Genomic DNA, 16,820 nt, shown 5'->3' with positions numbered 1-16,820 from the left:
TTAGAATTAAGAGCCACAGTCACAAAATCACTAAGTGTAGGCCTACAAAAAAATTGCCCTGAGAGTAACACGGATAAATTAATTAATTAACAGCAATAATACAGTAGCCAAGGACATTTTCTGGGACAGTGTTTCTGTTTCATTGTGAAAGATGAAATGATGACATGACAAAACCGACACTGTACAATAGCACATTGCCTTTATTCTGTATAAAAATCACATTCAATCTAAAAAATAAAAGAGATTTCATCCCACATTCAACCCTTACACAATCAACACAGAGACACCATTCCACATGATTATTCCACATGATTTAATCATGTGAAATGGTGTTGATTTTAATTGATATGTCATATATATTATAGAATATAAACATATTGTTTATGTCATCTATCCCCATATCCCAGATCTCTGGCAGATTGATTCAACTGTGATGATGAGAGGAAGTGCTGGCAGATGGATTGTATGGAACAATCATACAGAACACATAGCCTTCCTCTTGGAAAGCTTGTCTCATCGCCACCTAGTGGATAAAGTATTAGAATCACAATCAGAAAGAGTTAATTTGGCAGGGCAGACTGAGTAAGGTAAGGTCGTACATTCACGGATTTTGACTTGCTCACACAGTAATACATTAAAATTAGAACTACAAATCTAATCTGATGCTAGTGAGTTCTATGTACAATGATTCTATTATAAAGGCATATGGGCTATAATATAAGTGCCCTGCTACAGCCAAGGTGGATGGTGTATTTAAAGTAGCCAATCAGAAGCAAAATATACACAACCACAATAAACAGATGAAATACACAGCAGGGTTTGGGTAATCCAACAATGGTTGTTTTTCCAACCTACCAGGAGGTTTTAGACAAGTGGAATGCAGCCATGTAATTAATTAACTTCCTTGTAGGAATATAAAACAGTCCAAGTGTTAAGTAGCTCAGCACTGTCACACAATTCACACACAAACTAACAGCCCAATGTTCCAGTGTTACTAAAGGGCTCAAGTATCAGTGACATTTTGAAACTGATTTTAGAACTATTTGTTCAGAGCTGACATGGTAACAATATTTTCAGTCTAAACTATATTTACAAATACATGAGATGCATATATTTATTTAACTAACTGTAGAGTCTTGGCTTTCTGGATTCTAGTTTTGGAAGAGAATATTCATAAATAATGTCTGAGCTAACAGGAAGATGGCCTTTGCTGGTCAATATAATGCTTCATTTCTACACAGTCACACGATAAGATTATGAATCAGGCTACAGGTAGCCTTCTTACCAGTTTAGTTTGGTCCAGACACAATCCCACGACTGCCCCTCCACTGCCTGGTAGCTTCACAGCCGAGCCAAACTGCAGAAAGAAGAAACAGCTTTTGAAAATTGGGCCAAAAACATATTTTGCACAAAATAAATATCATAGTCATTAAAATATTTTGAAACATATGAAATATATATAATTTATGTTCTGTATGGGATTGTGCATTCTGTTGGAAACTCAAGCACTGAAGCAGTACTGTAAGAAAGTAAGATCTCAGACAATGACCAACCTGCTGGGCCAATTGTACCATCTTGAGGTTCCCAGGACCTAGGCATTCGTCTGTGTAGACAGACCTGTTGAAACAATCGTAACACAAACAGTACATTTGTCTGTTATCTCAACCACTTAAACCCTATGTATGACTGTACTGGATCTCTCTCCTGTTTTCGCCCTACACTATTTCAGTCAGACACTTTCATTAGAATTAACCATAAAATGCAATTCCGCAATGATATTGCATTCAATTTGGCGGTGTGACTCTGCACAGAGTCATCGGAGGAGCAAGCATTACAGAATCTGAGATCAATATCCCCCTGAAACAGTGCAATAAGATACAAAGTTATTGCATGAACATACATATATAACACAGTTATAACATCATACAATCCACAGAAACATAAATTCAACTTAGAGAAGAGATAGATGGCACAAGGAAGAGGCTGGGGAGGGAGTTGACAGGCTGCAGAACAGTGCTGTGACAAATACTGAGCATGAAATATGAAAAGTGAACAGTGTTATGATTAAAAAGAACCAATAGGTTGAGGGTGCATGTGTTAGCTTGTTCGCAAATGAGAATGAAGGGAGACTGAGAGGCTGAGTGTGGAGAAATACCTGATCGTTGTGCCTGCCTGAACTATCGCAATGCTTCTTCAATATATTTTCACTGTATGTTCGGCCCCGAATAGGGATGCTAAGGTTCAAGTGGGTGCAGCAGCTGCACATTCAAAATGTTGCTTACCTCCGCAGTTGAAAGTTCTGGTCCATCAGCTGGGCCAGCTTGCTCCAGTCTCTGGCCTGCAGAGCTGCCCTGTAGAGCCAGGACATAAAGAAAGAAGAGATGCTTCATTCCTCTTTGCATTTTTGTGTTATTGTGTGCAGCAAATGCAATCTCACTGCATGGTTAGGACCGTGATAACACGTGAGTACATCCCATAGCCTGGGGGACTGTAGCTGTGAAAACAGACCCCGTGGCCGTGGATGCATACGCCAGTGGCTCGGCGCAGTAACAGCGAAAACTGAGTTTCCAAAGATGCTAATAAACAGCTTGAGTTTGGACAAAGTGAAAAACTGGCTTCCTCACGGTCTGAATAATGCTAATGGTCAATGCCATGTGCAAGTGGAGATCAATTGCGCAAGCCAGCGAGGAAAAAAAATGCAGAACAGAGAGTGTGACTGGAGAGAGTGTGAGTGACTTCCCTTAATTGTATTTCTACCAGTTTTTGTGGTCACACGTTCAGACACTGGATTCTGATTGGCTTAAAACAGTGGTAAATCAGTCAACAACCTTGAGTTGGCTCATGGACCCCGCCCACTGTTGTGTTGCAGTTGTATAACTAAATATCCTTGCAAGTTACAACTGTGTTTTCTTTCATTTATATGGTAGAAGTGGTAGAAAAGCAATTTACCATTTGAGGGTTGTGGGTTCTTGGCTGATTTACCACTGTTTCAGGGTTGTTTGGCACTCGGCTTCGCCAACAACCCACTCCCTCTCATGGTAAATGGCTTACGTAGGATAGTATAGAACAGATCCAAAAAGTTCTGAACCAACCTGGCATTATCGGTGAGCTCAGCAAATGACTTCATGGCTTCAACCACCAGAGGCTCCCCTGACAAAGAGAGGTTAAGATACAAGTAGTTAAACAGACAGAAATACATTGCAGAACAGTTGGCTCCATATGAAAGCAGCTAGCCAATGTAAGATATCCAGTTATAGTATTGTTATAGTCATTTCACATAATGTAACTGAAATCTGTCCTTCCACGTATTCATCACATCTCCAAAACAAATATTGTCATAGCACAGGGTGTCTGCACTACTATGTATGTGCCTTCCTTGAGTAGTTTGGGGTTCCGTGCCTTGCTCAAGGGCATTTCAGCATTGATCACTGCAGATGTAACATTAGCCACACTTGTGTTTTCAATCATCTCAGCTGAAATGCACAGTAAAATACTGTGTTGATTCATTCAGTTATAACCAGTGGTGTGTTCTAGAATTTCTTTGAGGGAATACGCTCCGTGGCTATTCCTGTGGCCAGGGCATACGCCAGTGCATAATGCCTATCAGATCAGATCAGATCAGATCAGGGCATACGCTCTTTCGACTTTGTGCTTGATATGTGACTTGGAAAACAAAGACACAAAAGTCATTAGCAAGCAAACAGGGACCAGGCAAGCAGCAGCAGATAGAATGCATGTGGCCTCCAGTGTCCTGCTAGCAGGGAACTGAAACGAGGCCAATGTGTCTGTGAACCAGGTGAACAGATGAAAGTGTACCACTGAGCCAGCGCTGCCGGACATTGCTGTGAATGCGTCCAGAGTCACTGGGGTCACTCAGGTACGCTAACCAGAATGGAGGAAGACTCGTCATGTCCATTTCTATGTACTCCCCTGAGGATATTGGAGAAACACAAAGGAAAAAAATAAATAAACCCTCATGGTATCATCATTTCACAGGTTAAAGTATATTCATATTATTTCTGATGTGAAACAGGATGTGAGATGTGCTGAGACAAGGCCAAATTCTGCCACCACAGAGAGGTGTGATGTATGAAGAAGAATGTTTTCAAGTGGCTGGGCCTTACCATAGCCCCTTTCATCCATTAGTTGCTTGCTGAAATCCATGTAGACCAAACCTTCATACACCTGTAAAGAGCAGAGTAGTAATGACTTTCTCATATCATCAACATGAGAACAATGCAACATAGATAGTATACAGGGAGATAGTAAATCCCTATCTACAATCTGGACATGAACCCACGACGCGCTGACAAGCTGCTTAGGTGCCTGGACCACTGCCCAGGTCAGGTTAGGATAGGTTTGAATAGATACTATGCATGTGACGCAACACAACAGACCACACATGGTTTAAAGGGGCCACACCATAACATTCAAAAATGTCTATATTTTCATGTATTTATTATTCCCTGTGTATTTTTTCACCCAAAGCTAAATACAATTCATTGACTCAGAGTGGGTGTATCCGAATGGTTCTCTCCTGAAAAGAGGACTGGTGTGATTTACATAGTACCGCCCCTCCACTTCAGTTTCCTGGCAACTGAAGAGAAGGGGGCGGTACTTTTGGGGTAAAGTGGTGCTAAAATTGGAACGATACAGGGAAGATTAGCATGGTGCCATGCTACAATTGGAACGATACAGAATCTTCTCTGTATCGTTCAGTTTTTAGCCCAAAGACAGCGCCCCGTTGCCAACAAAGGGCATTTTGGTATTGCATCTGAAATGGCTTGGAATTAGAGACAGACAGAACATGACATTTCAATATCCGAGTGGTTGTTTAAGCTAAAAACCGTATTATGGACCAATATTGAAATAACATATATATTTTTAAAAGCATGGTGTGGTTGCTGACCTGGACAACTCGGTCCTGTAGGCCCGCTGTGATGAACAGCTCATCTGTCTCCACGTTAAGGATGAAGTTGGCTTTGATCGGTTTAGGAAGGTCCTGAGGTAGAACATGTCAACATATATAACACGACAATAACGGACAGATGAATGTGACACACATGCATAAATAGAACTTGTGGAAATAGCCTAACATCCTCACACTGTCTGTGATGTTGTAGAATTTCATAAGACACTTCAGGGTAGCTGACACGATAGCACTGCAAAGGAAGATTTAAAAAGAAATTAACTTGAAATAGTCTTTAATATGTAGCTCCAAAAACCCAATTACCCTTGGTTGATCTATTCAAGTAACAAAGTCAATGGGATTCTTCACCTGCTTCCTGCGAGGCCCTGCAGCAAAACAGAGTGAAAAAGACAAGAGATTCAGATGATGATTAGAGAAAAGTACTTGTGTATATTTACAAAAGCCTCTTTCATACAATTACTGAATCTTTAATTTATTCATTGGGCTATTAACTGTGTTGACTAACATCTTTTCAGATCCTCACCACTTGTCTAGGAATGTTGGTATCGTACTTGAGCGTGAAGTTCTGCTTCGTCAAAGTAATACTGAGACAGAGGAAATGGTATTTTACTTAGATTATCAATGCTGACAATAAGAAATATCAAACTCCTGTCCGGTAATTATTCATATAAAAGAGCCAAGTGTCACCAGTCCTACCCTTGTTTGAAGCAAAACTGATAGAACTTTTTACAGGTAGCCTGAAGCAATCTCAGACCTCCCAGGTACCTGAAATACATTTACATTGATTTATAATACATTATAATACAGTATTGAGATAGACTTGGTTTCTGGCAGGATTCACTCTCTGCTCTCCAGCACCATGATAACACCAGTTACTACACACTGTTCCATCACACAAAAGGCATCCCATTCCTTAGGTTACATTGTGAATTTAAAGTAAAGGAGAGAAGAGACAGAACCACATCCACCATGGTGCATACACTGTGTACACACCCTTCCTTGCGGCTGATGAAGAACAGATCTTGCAGGCTTCCAAACTCTGTGGGGTCGTTGAGTGGGTGAGGCAGTAGAACCTGGAACACATACATACATTCATCATTATGTAATTCCTTATAATCGCTCTCTTTCTTTATATTAACTAGCCCTTACCCGTTCAAAGATATGAGCTCCGAAATGATGTGCAGTGGGTGGGTTATGGGATGTGCACTGTGCACACAGTATATGAGGGATGGAAAGTAACTTTAACTGGTGCTTGCATGATAATATGTAGGAGCATCAATGTAAGAAATACCCGTTTCGTTTAATGGCTACAGAGATACTGTGTACCGATCTGCATGATTTTTGGACAAAATCTGTAACAGGGCCAGACAACCGACCCCCCCCCCCCCCCCCGCCCGCCTGCACACACACACACACACACACACACACACACACACACACACACACACACACACACACACACACACACACACACACACACACACACACACACACACACACACAGAGCTGGTTAAACATGTTGCCTCATGCTAGATGCAGAATAGATATGCCTCAAGCTAGATGCAGAATAGCTATAGGTACACCATAAAAATGCTAATATACAGCATATGATTTGTGAAAGTGACAAACGGGCTTCACAGTTATGTCAGGTGTGTTCATATGCTTATGGTGATGCGATTTCAGATCAATTGCTCCAGCCACTGAGGAGAAACGCTGTGACAGACACTCAGACACTCAGACAGACAGACAGACACTCACTCAGACATTCCGAAAATTATATGTTTGATATCTCATAACCTGTATGTGTGTCACTGGTCTACTCTGTACATATGAGGACCGAATGTCCAATTATGCTACAATAATTAGTATTCCCATCCTGCAGTACAAGGAAGATTAAGTTAAAGGGATATTTCACTTAAAAAAAAAACTTTGGTAATTTTATCGTCTAAATCAGGCTTTTATGAACACCCTTAACAGATTTTAATTTGCTTGATTCAATATTTAGATATTTGATGTAAATGTTAGGGTGACCATATTTCCAGCCACTCAAACCGGGACGCAAAACACTGTTGCCTAAAACTGGGACCCTAAAAGCAATGCGCACGTTACCGCGCACGCGCGTGCCCATTCTCTAACGTTCGTGCACGCGCACACACGCACCGCAGGGTTGCAAACAGGCAGTGAGTGATTGACAAACAGCCTCAGCGTTGAATTCATACACGCAATGAATTTGTTCCTTTTTTCTGATTGGTTAGGTGAGCATGTTTTCATGAAAAGAACATGATAAATGCATGATAAATGCACCCACTGAAAACAGCTACTATTATTTTAATTCTGGTGAAAACCGGGACAGTTTTGCAGTGAATGTTGAAAACCGGGACATATTAGTGTTTTAGAGATATTTGTTTGTGTGTGTGTGTGTGTGTGTGTGTGTGTGTGTGTGTGTGTGTGTGTGTGTGTGTGTGTGTGTGTGTGTGTGTGTGTGTGTGTGTGTGTTACCAGAGTTTGGCTCTCCACCAGGGTAACTTCAGCCCAGAAGTTGCAGATGGACATAGCGATGGTTTTTCCATTGAATCCATCAGAGGGGTTTCCCATGAGCCCCACCCTGTGAAGAACCCATTGACATGTTGAAAAAACATTGATAAAAGTGTGTGTGGGGGCTGGATATTTGAACAGGCTGCACCACTTTCCAGAGGTGCAGTGGAGAACGTTCTGACAAAAGTAAAAAAATCCATGTGTGAACGCATCTGAAACGGACATTCTTGTGTTGCATGCTACGTGTGTGAAAGGCCAACACCGGACAATGTCCCAACCTGATTCCCCGGCGTTCAAATGAGAAAGCAGTATTGACAGTTTCCAGTAAAGACCTATTTATAGGTCTTTATAGGCCATATAGGCCTATTTCCAACATATAGACCAGTATATTTTCAGTACTGTATATAGACTAGGATATTTTCAGTATATTGTCTAGAATATTTCCAGTATATAGACTAGGGTATTTTCACTATATAATCTAGAATATTTCCAGTATATAGACTAGGATATTCTCAGAATATAGACCAGTATTTTTCCACTGTATCCAGCATATAGACTGTATTTTAGTGTACAGATCAGTAGTATAGATTGGATTTCAAGTAGGCTATACATCATGCTGTATGAATGTTCCAGTACATGTTGTGAGGATGACTGAATGTGTTACCTGGCATATGAGCGACATATGATTGGATTAGCAGGATTGTTCTGCTGCTTGGCAGAGTAATGAGTGAGCCATTTGGTGTAGTCTGAGAGACCCTATCAGGGCAACACAAAACAACCAGAAGTTAAAAGCCACTGGTAACACACTGTCTGTCTGCGTGTCTGTCTGTCTGTTCTGCTTAAGTGCACTTGAGCAAGACACAGCTGTCTCCATATACAAGATGAATAGAAGGATGGAAAATTACATTTCCGTTCAGATCAATACAAATAAAATCCTGAATAATCTGTACACAGCGAGTCCTAGATTTATGCATGTGCAAATAATTGTCCAGTTCCAACTCCACTCCACTGCACATAGACCAATTTCCATTTCATTGCTTACAAATGGAACACGTCATGTTTCTGACTGTTGTTTGAAAGCATTGAAACCTAAATGGCAAAGCATGTGTAGAGTAGAAACGTCATGCTATTTACAATGTAGTAAAAATAAGTCTACAAGTCTTCTAAAATAAGGGTAAAGGTACTGACCACTTGTCCAATGAGTTGGAAACCTGTAGGTAACTTCATCCCAAACACCTCCAGTTGCCTCTCATTTATAAGCCATTCCTGGACAGACAGGAAACACAGGAAGTAAATAATTATTAGCACCCCTAAAAACCAGTACTTGGGATTTGTTGATGTAAATGTTCACATAGAGTGTAATAATTGGTAAAACAAACTTTTGGCCTATTTGTGGAGATAAGCGACCAATGGTCGCTTATCTCCCGATTAGGGAGTCTTACTGGTTATTAGTACTTTTATCAAGTGGAGTACATGTGATATGTTCACTGGTAGAAAGTGTATGGGGGAAATGTTCTGTTTACAAACCCAGAATCGGCCAAAGCTCCTGTCTTTGGCTTGCAGCTGCAGAGCCAGGAAGTCAGAGATGTATGGCAATGTGCTGCTACGCAGACAGTAGAACACCACACTGGCCAGTCTGGATGTCGTCACGCCCTCCTTGGGCTTCTCCAGGAAGCGGGTTATCCTGATACAGAAACCAAAGAACACTGACCCAATCTGCCTTCCTCAAAGCAGATTAAAATACTTTACAGCAAGGATCTTCAACAGGGGGTCCGGGACCCCTAGGGGATCCTCATTGTTACTACAGGGGGGCCTCCAAATCTTTATGATAGAAACTTTTTTTTCTCCTTTTTGTTGAAGCGGTGAAAGCCGCTTCCAAGGAGTGGCTTTGTCTGTCCCGTACCTGTTTTTTTAGGATTACCATAGATTCTCAAGGAGTGAGAATGTCTGTCCTGTACATGTCCCGTACCTGTCTTTTTTTGAGGATTCCCATAGATTCTCAAGGAGTGAGAATGTCTGTCCCGTACATGTCCCGTGCATGCAGAATTGAGGATTGGTCAAGCTTCACATGACAATTTGGCCCTCCAGACAAAATCATTCATTCATTCATTCAGAATTCATAAAAGTATAGAACTAAAGCACATAGAAAGTATAGATCTAGAACACAGAATGTATAGATCTGGAACACTGATTTCAAAGCTCTAGTACACATAGAATAGAAATTCACCGCTTCACTTCGAACCGAGGTTTGATTTTTTATATTAACCACTTGAACCCTAGTGTCCATATTCTGAGAACTTTAGCCAAAAATAGCTGAATAGCTATTTTCGGCAAAGAGGTTTAGTGTAGAGGGGAAAAAAGAGCAGACCAAGTACAGAGTGAAAGGTCAAGTTTATTAAGTATTGACGGTTCAAGTGGTTAAATATCTGAAAACACAAATTGACATGAACCCAAAATACAAGATTGTGTCATCAAACGATTAAACTATATGGAATTTATGAAAAGGTTGTGGGGGTCCCTGCTTCATCTCTCTCTCAACTAAGGGGTCCTTGGTCTGAAAGCGTTGAAGACCCCTGCTTTACAGTCTAGATCACAATACTTTTTAATCTACTCTGAGGAAGGCATTACATCTGAGACAGTCTTGCATCTTTTATTTTGTAGTGTTTTGTGTGATAATTGATCAGATCTGTGTGTAATTGTTCAGACCTGTGTGTGTTTGGGCAGACTTCTACAATCCCTCTGGAGCTGCTCTTCTCTCCCTCTTCAAGCTCATAGTAGATGGCCACTTCTCCAGGCTACAGAGCACACAACAACACACCATTTATACACTTAATCTCAGTGTTAATTTTACTTTGAGAGGGTACAAATAAGGGTCTATTTGGTTAGATTTGAACACTCTCATACTTACAAATGGATAACCCTATCTACAGTATTCACACAGCAAATGGAAATAATAATAATAATAAAATGTTTCGGTTCTATGCTATCATGTTCACTAACATGTCCCTGTACTGCCCATATACAAGTTTGACAAAATACACAAAACAAACAAAGTGAGAATTCTACCTTTGACCTGAAGAAGCGTATGACTTGAGCGATGTCAAAGTTGTGGTCTGCACAAAGCATGTCTCCTGCAATCTGCTCACCAACACAATACAACATAACACACTGTCATAACACAATACAACATAACCCACTGTCATAACACAATACAACACACGGTCATGACACAATACAATAACATAACACAATCACAAACGCAAGACCATCATGAACACAACATTACATAACAATCAAGTCACAACACCATCACAATATCATATCAAAAACAACACCATCACAACACTAAACATTGCCGTCGGGCAGAAACACACGGACCACCATTATAATATTCTTATTTTGATCATAATAACCAATTACTGGATGTCAACTCTCTAGGTTTTCTTCAGAATATGTACAGTATGACACTGGTTTACTACGACACTATGGCATATTATGAGTCCAACTAGTACTAGTGGTTCTCAAATGCTTTATTTGCAAGAACCCCCTTAACTCTAAGAGTGTACAAATGGAATCAAATGGACCTGTACAGTTCTATTTGGTTCCATGTGATTGTGTACCCTCTCAGAGTTACAGACCTGTTATGGTCATTCAGGGCTAGCTATACAGTATGTGTTTATATGGTAATATTATTGTACGTCCATGGCAAAAAAAATATTTTGACAAAAATGTCCACCACAAGCCAGTACGGCGATGACCCCTGGTTACATTGAACAGAGTTGTTCAGCTAACAGCCATGTGACATCATTCTCCAAAAACAAAATGTGAGTTTGAGAGAGAGAGAGAGAGAGAGAGAGAGAGAGAGAGAGAGAGAGAGAGAGAGAGAGAGAGAGAGAGAGAGAGAGAGAGAGAGAAAGCCACAGAGACAGCAGAGCATACCACCATGATGTCATCCTGCAGCTTGCGGCTGCGGATGGCCAGCTCCAGGTCAGCCACGCCCCCCAGGCGGTCCTCCAGGGTGGTGCTGCCGTCGTTTACCACGTTCTCCACCGGGAAGTCGTTGGCTGTCGCCCAGCGCTCATAGTGCTTGTACCTGCAACCATAGGACGGCATCATTTAAGACAAGACAAGGGTTCCAAAACTTTTCAGGGCACAAGTCGCACCCAAAATAATCATATTTGAACTGGGGAGTGGGGAGTGGGACCCCCAAAATAAGCTCACAACGCTGAGATCAGCTATTCTCACCATTTGTACCTCTTTCTTATATTATATGACAATTTGGCAAAGTGATTACTTTTGATGCAGTAGTGGTCTTTTTTTCGTATTCTAATTACCTTAAATTTAATGCCCCCCCCCCCCCCAAAAAAAAATAAATAAAAATTAAAATAATAATAATAATAACGTGGGGACCCCTCTGGGGGTCCCGGCCCACAAGTTGAGAACCACTGATCTAAGTCACTGTTTCTCGATGTCGGGCCCGAGGACCACCAAGGGTCCAAATGGACCCCTAGATTAAATAGAATACAGTGTATGGGGTTCCAGTACATTTGGTCATTCGGTTCCATTTATACACTCTCAGTTACAGACTTCTAATTGTCCGTTTGGACCCTTGGTTCAGGTGGGTTGTTGAGGTGCCTGTTGAGCAAGACATGGCAAGAAGCTGATCCTGTGGTTCGGGTCAAAGCCCCACGTGCAGGGGAGCCAGAGAACAGAGAATAAGCAAAGAAAGGCTCTTCCACCATCAGTGACAGCTGAATATCATGGCTGTCAAGCAGAAACCACTGTCAAAATGTTATGTTTTTTAATCAATGCCCTACTTCGCCATACAAGAGTGTCAAGCAAAAGCAGTCAAAATTGACAATCTACAATCTAACAAATCGTCACGAGTAAGCGAGTCACATTGTGAGCTTGTAGGTCAGCAATTCTCACTATTTCTGAATAATTTCGTTCCATTTCATGAAAAGGAACTGTTTTGGACATAATGAGATTTCTACCCAACAGCGACGATATCATGGATTGTTTCTAAATAATATGAGATTAATGAGCAGTTCTACTCACTTGTCTGCATTCGTGACCAGATAAACATCAGTGAACAGCTGACGCCTGGAGAGAATAAATGTGAGATACAGTACAGTATTTTGTTTCTTTGTTAGGATCCCCATTAGCTGTGCCCTAAAGCACAGCTAGTCTTCCTGGTGTCCACACACAAAAACAATACATACATTTGAAAAGCAAAACCTAATCATTTTATGAAGACACATAAAAATGCATTAAACAATCTAGTGAGAACTTCAATTAAACGTTACAGTTAACACATTATGGCAAACACCTGAGACTGCACTTGACATCATACAAATATATTCCCTGATATTTCTTTTCAATTTGGTCATTAGCAGTGGCAATTATTTCATGTTTCCGTTGCTCTGTACTATACTGTGCACTACAAGAAATTAGTGTTTGCCTTGGGAAGTGATAACCGGCCTTGTGTTGCCTGTCTGGTGTGGTGTGTGGTGGCATATGTATATGACTCTAAGGACACGGTCACACCACACTTTTATTCTATATAGGGAAGATTCTGCCAATGCATTTCAATGGGAATGGTTTGCTGCCATTTGAGGATTTCTGCAACAAAAAAAAAAAGCTCCATTCCCATTGAAATGCATTGGCAGAATCCACCCACTTAGAATAAAAGTGTGTTGTGAGAACTTGTGGCTGTGCCCTAACGCTGTGTTTAAGGTGACTGTATCAAATGATGGGGTTTTGGATAGTAAAACCTTACATGTTGGAAGAACACGGTGTTGATGTTAGTTCTATACGGACATTGGTATTAAGTAAATTCAACCTCTGCAGCAGGACGGAGGCAAAACCTCCAGCAAACTGTAATAGGCTAAGCACGAAGCATCTTTCAAACAAATTAAAATAAATGGCTTTAGTACAACAATCTGTACTCGCCACTTGAACGTACGTATTGACAGTTTCCCACCAAAAGTCCAGTATCTTCTTTCCTCCTACCCCAGGAAGCAGGGCCTTAGGGACCCCGGCCAGGTGGCCGTACAGGCCTGTGTCATCGTTCTGTGAGAAGAGAGTGGCGTGACATTCAAATAAAAATGACTGCACTTCACCATACTGGTATTACCGGTACATGTGATTAAAACAAATAATGGCATTGCGTGGCCACTGGAGTTGAGGAACCATTATAGCCTTGGATCATATTTGTGTATGTCAGAATAAAATACATCTTTGCCTGGTTCAGACGCTGAATAGCTAGCCACACCCCTTTAAATTGAAATGTCAATTCAGGCTAAATAAATCTATGACAGGTCTTGATCCAATCAACTGAATACATAATAATGTTTGTTTTAAATTGCTTTGCCATGATTAGCCTATTATAAGCTGATAAGATGCAAATACATGATGATTGATTATATTATTATGATTAATAATATTATAAATTATAGGATAAGCATTACAAGGTAATTATGGTGCTTTACAACGTGTAATTAAAATAGGCCCTATTCTAAATCTACATTGTTTATAACCCGCCTTCCCCCACATGTTTCCACTGTGCTTCTTGTAAGCTTATATCTCAGTTCATTCATCCACATTGACAAGAAGGCTGGCTGTACTAGGGCAGGCTACGCGCGGCGCACGCACGCACACACACACACACACACTCACACACACACACACACACACACACACACACACACACACACACACACACACACACACACACACACACACACACACACACACACACACTAGGTGTTTTGAACTGTCTGCCACGTTCCTTTTTAATCTTTTTTGCACTTTTTTCAAAAATGTACACACTGGGTTGTACTTTCTCTATTACATAATATAGCCCACTAAACTTAACAATCACACCTGTTATATCGGCAATTAACTGGCATATAACGACGTAATAATGCCACACAGGTTTGGTCCGTTATGAGTGCACCTTTACCTTGCCATAGCTCTGGGACATGTCAAGATATCAGTGTACAATGATGATCTGGTGAATATTCAAGGCAGTTATATGAACTGTAAACCAGAGGCGTCAATTGGGTATGGCAAGCTATGGCAGCTGCCATACCTTGGCTACAGGGGGAAATAACAAAATGTACTGTAATCGTGCCTGTTGCTAAGGTATGGCAACATGACTGGTGTCTTGCGTGCAAGACACCAGTCATGTTGCCATACCTTAGCTTTTTCTGAACTGACGCCGCTGCTGTAAACAAACTTCAAGTCGGTGCTCTGGCTTACGCGTCAACAGTAGGTTCTAATGTGTGAGCTTTGCACCCAAACTAGCTCTGGTCCAGAGCCAAACCTACCTCTGACTTCCACCACCGGAGCAACTTACCTTTATTTGGGCTTCTAAAACGGCGCCGTGGCCAGCCACCACTAATATACAGATCATTGACAGCACCTGAGAGCTGGTTACAGTGTGTTTACAGTGTGTTTACTTCTATGACTGTAGTGTAGGCTACACGAAATACGGAATGAAAAGGCTTAGCTCTAGTCTAGAGTGACGTCAAGAAAGCCAGTGCCCCCTTCTCTTAAAGGGCCAGTGTCCTTGATTAAAGCACACAAATGTTTTACTTAAAGGACAACTTCACCACTTTTCAACCTTTTCTTCATATAGCCTAATTCAGTGTTTCTCAATCTTTTTTGGCTTGAGTACCCCCTTTTGCTGATTTTTTAATCCAAGTACCCCCTTTACCCGACAACAACATTTTCCCAACTGCAATTAAAACCATAACTAGCGGTATATAATAATTCTCTCCCAGCCATTTACAATATGCTTGTGCGCCTATACTGCCAGGAATATTATTAATTTCCAAGTTATCAGTAGCCTATCCCAGCAGGGATAATATAATTGCAGAATGTAGTACACATACTATACCACTAGAGTGTGCCCAACGATTAGGTCTTGCAGTCTGGACTCAGCCTGGACATCATTGTGCCCCATAATGGCCGCCTATGGAGCCGCCATTATGGCTCCCGGTCCGCCGAACGGGAGCCATCCTGGAGTGAGTGCACGTCGTGCACACGCCATATACACTCGTTTTTGATCCTGAGTGACCACTCTGTCAGCCTGCCATTTTTTTCCGAATGAAAATCCGTCTAAATATGGTAAAGTTTGATAAGAAAAACGTCAGCTTTCAATGCTATGGAAAGGCCCCATAGAGTTATAATAAGAATAGAGAGGGCAACTGATATCCCTGCCCGTCCACTTGCATTGAGTTGCTCACCCAGCGCATGAAGCGTACTTCCGCGTTTGAAAAGCCTCTGAAAAGTGACGTATTGGGTCAACTATTTGGCTTCTGAGCCAATCACGACGGTCGGGGAGCGAGAAACGGGGAGGCGGGGGTAGTGGGGGGCTATCTGCCTCAACTGAACTAACTGTATGAATAGTTGACCCAACTGCAGTACCTCAAACGGCCACCATGTACTTTTTGCTTCAAAAAGTACATGTACATTATCTTGACTCTTGAGTACCCCCTGTTGAGAAACACTGGCCTAATTGATTGGTCACAAAATAACACAATTTCTTTCTACTCGGTCTGTGTCTCTTAGCAGGGCTGTGGGCAGTTAAGCCTCGATCAGAATCCGCGGTGTAGTCTTTTTGAGTCATGAAACTACAACGTTACGTCATTCCTCGCGGTGAAGAGCTTTCCACCGCGAGTCCCGACACATCTCTCTGTTTTACTATCAGACAGACAGGCTCTTCACCCCGTTCATTGATTGGTCGATCTAGACCAGTCAGTCACAGTGAAAAGGACTTCACCGTGACTGACTATGATGGCCTTCACTTATTTTCTGATTTGAGGTGGAAAGCTTTCCACCCGGTCTGTCCCTCTTCCTTTCAGAAGCGTAAGCGATCATGACTCTGTCTCGAGAGAATGGTCTACTAGTGACATCATCATTAGGCAGATTTTATCTAAAAACTATCTATATCTATCCATCTCGCTCTCTCTCCATATATATTTGATTATTATCAGGAGAACAATGGCTTCCATTATAGCATGGTAACTTCCCCATCGATGATGTCACTGGTAGACAGGTTTCTGAACTGTCCACAGCCCTCCTATGAGACAGAGACTGAGTAGAAAACAATTTGCTATTTTATCATAAACATTAGTGAGGACCAATTACATGGATAGGTTGAAAGGTGGTGAAGTTGTCCAATCTAGGAATACTCTGTTAAAAGTCCCGAATACTTGAGTAAAGTACAAAAGTAGACCTACTAGTTAAAGTACCAAAAGTAGGAATTACACATATGAAGTTTTTAAATATGTAAAAACATTTCAAAAGATCTGGTAACTAAAGTTTTAAAATAATTGTAGTGGATTAA

At 41.3% G+C, this 16,820-nt stretch overlaps 1 protein-coding gene across 1 annotated transcript; it reads right to left on the bottom strand.

Annotated features, from left to right (window-relative positions):
• Window positions 1-184: 184 nt before the first annotated feature.
• gkup (glucuronokinase with putative uridyl pyrophosphorylase) lies at window positions 185-14,955 on the bottom strand. The gene is made up of 23 exons (XM_080731502.1): window positions 14,826-14,955; window positions 13,431-13,537; window positions 12,524-12,568; window positions 11,405-11,558; window positions 10,532-10,603; window positions 10,172-10,260; window positions 8,993-9,149; window positions 8,654-8,731; window positions 8,130-8,221; window positions 7,430-7,535; window positions 5,924-6,003; window positions 5,627-5,695; window positions 5,454-5,514; window positions 5,279-5,295; window positions 5,105-5,162; window positions 4,910-5,002; window positions 4,125-4,185; window positions 3,817-3,930; window positions 3,093-3,150; window positions 2,283-2,351; window positions 1,554-1,617; window positions 1,286-1,357; window positions 185-523 (listed from the first exon to the last, which is right to left on the bottom strand). The coding sequence occupies exons 1-23, from the start codon at window positions 14,880-14,882 to the stop codon at window positions 425-427; spliced, it is 1,872 nt and encodes a 623-aa protein (XP_080587628.1). The 5' UTR covers window positions 14,883-14,955; the 3' UTR covers window positions 185-424.
• Between the last annotated feature and the right edge of the window lie 1,865 nt (window positions 14,956-16,820).

This window comes from Nannobrachium achirus, assembly GCF_963921795.1.
Source record: "Nannobrachium achirus genome assembly, chromosome: 8".
Classification (NCBI taxonomy): Eukaryota; Metazoa; Chordata; class Actinopteri; order Myctophiformes; family Myctophidae; genus Nannobrachium; species Nannobrachium achirus.
The sequence above is the reverse complement of the archived record's forward strand: the minus strand, read 5'-3'. Positions and strand labels throughout refer to the sequence as shown.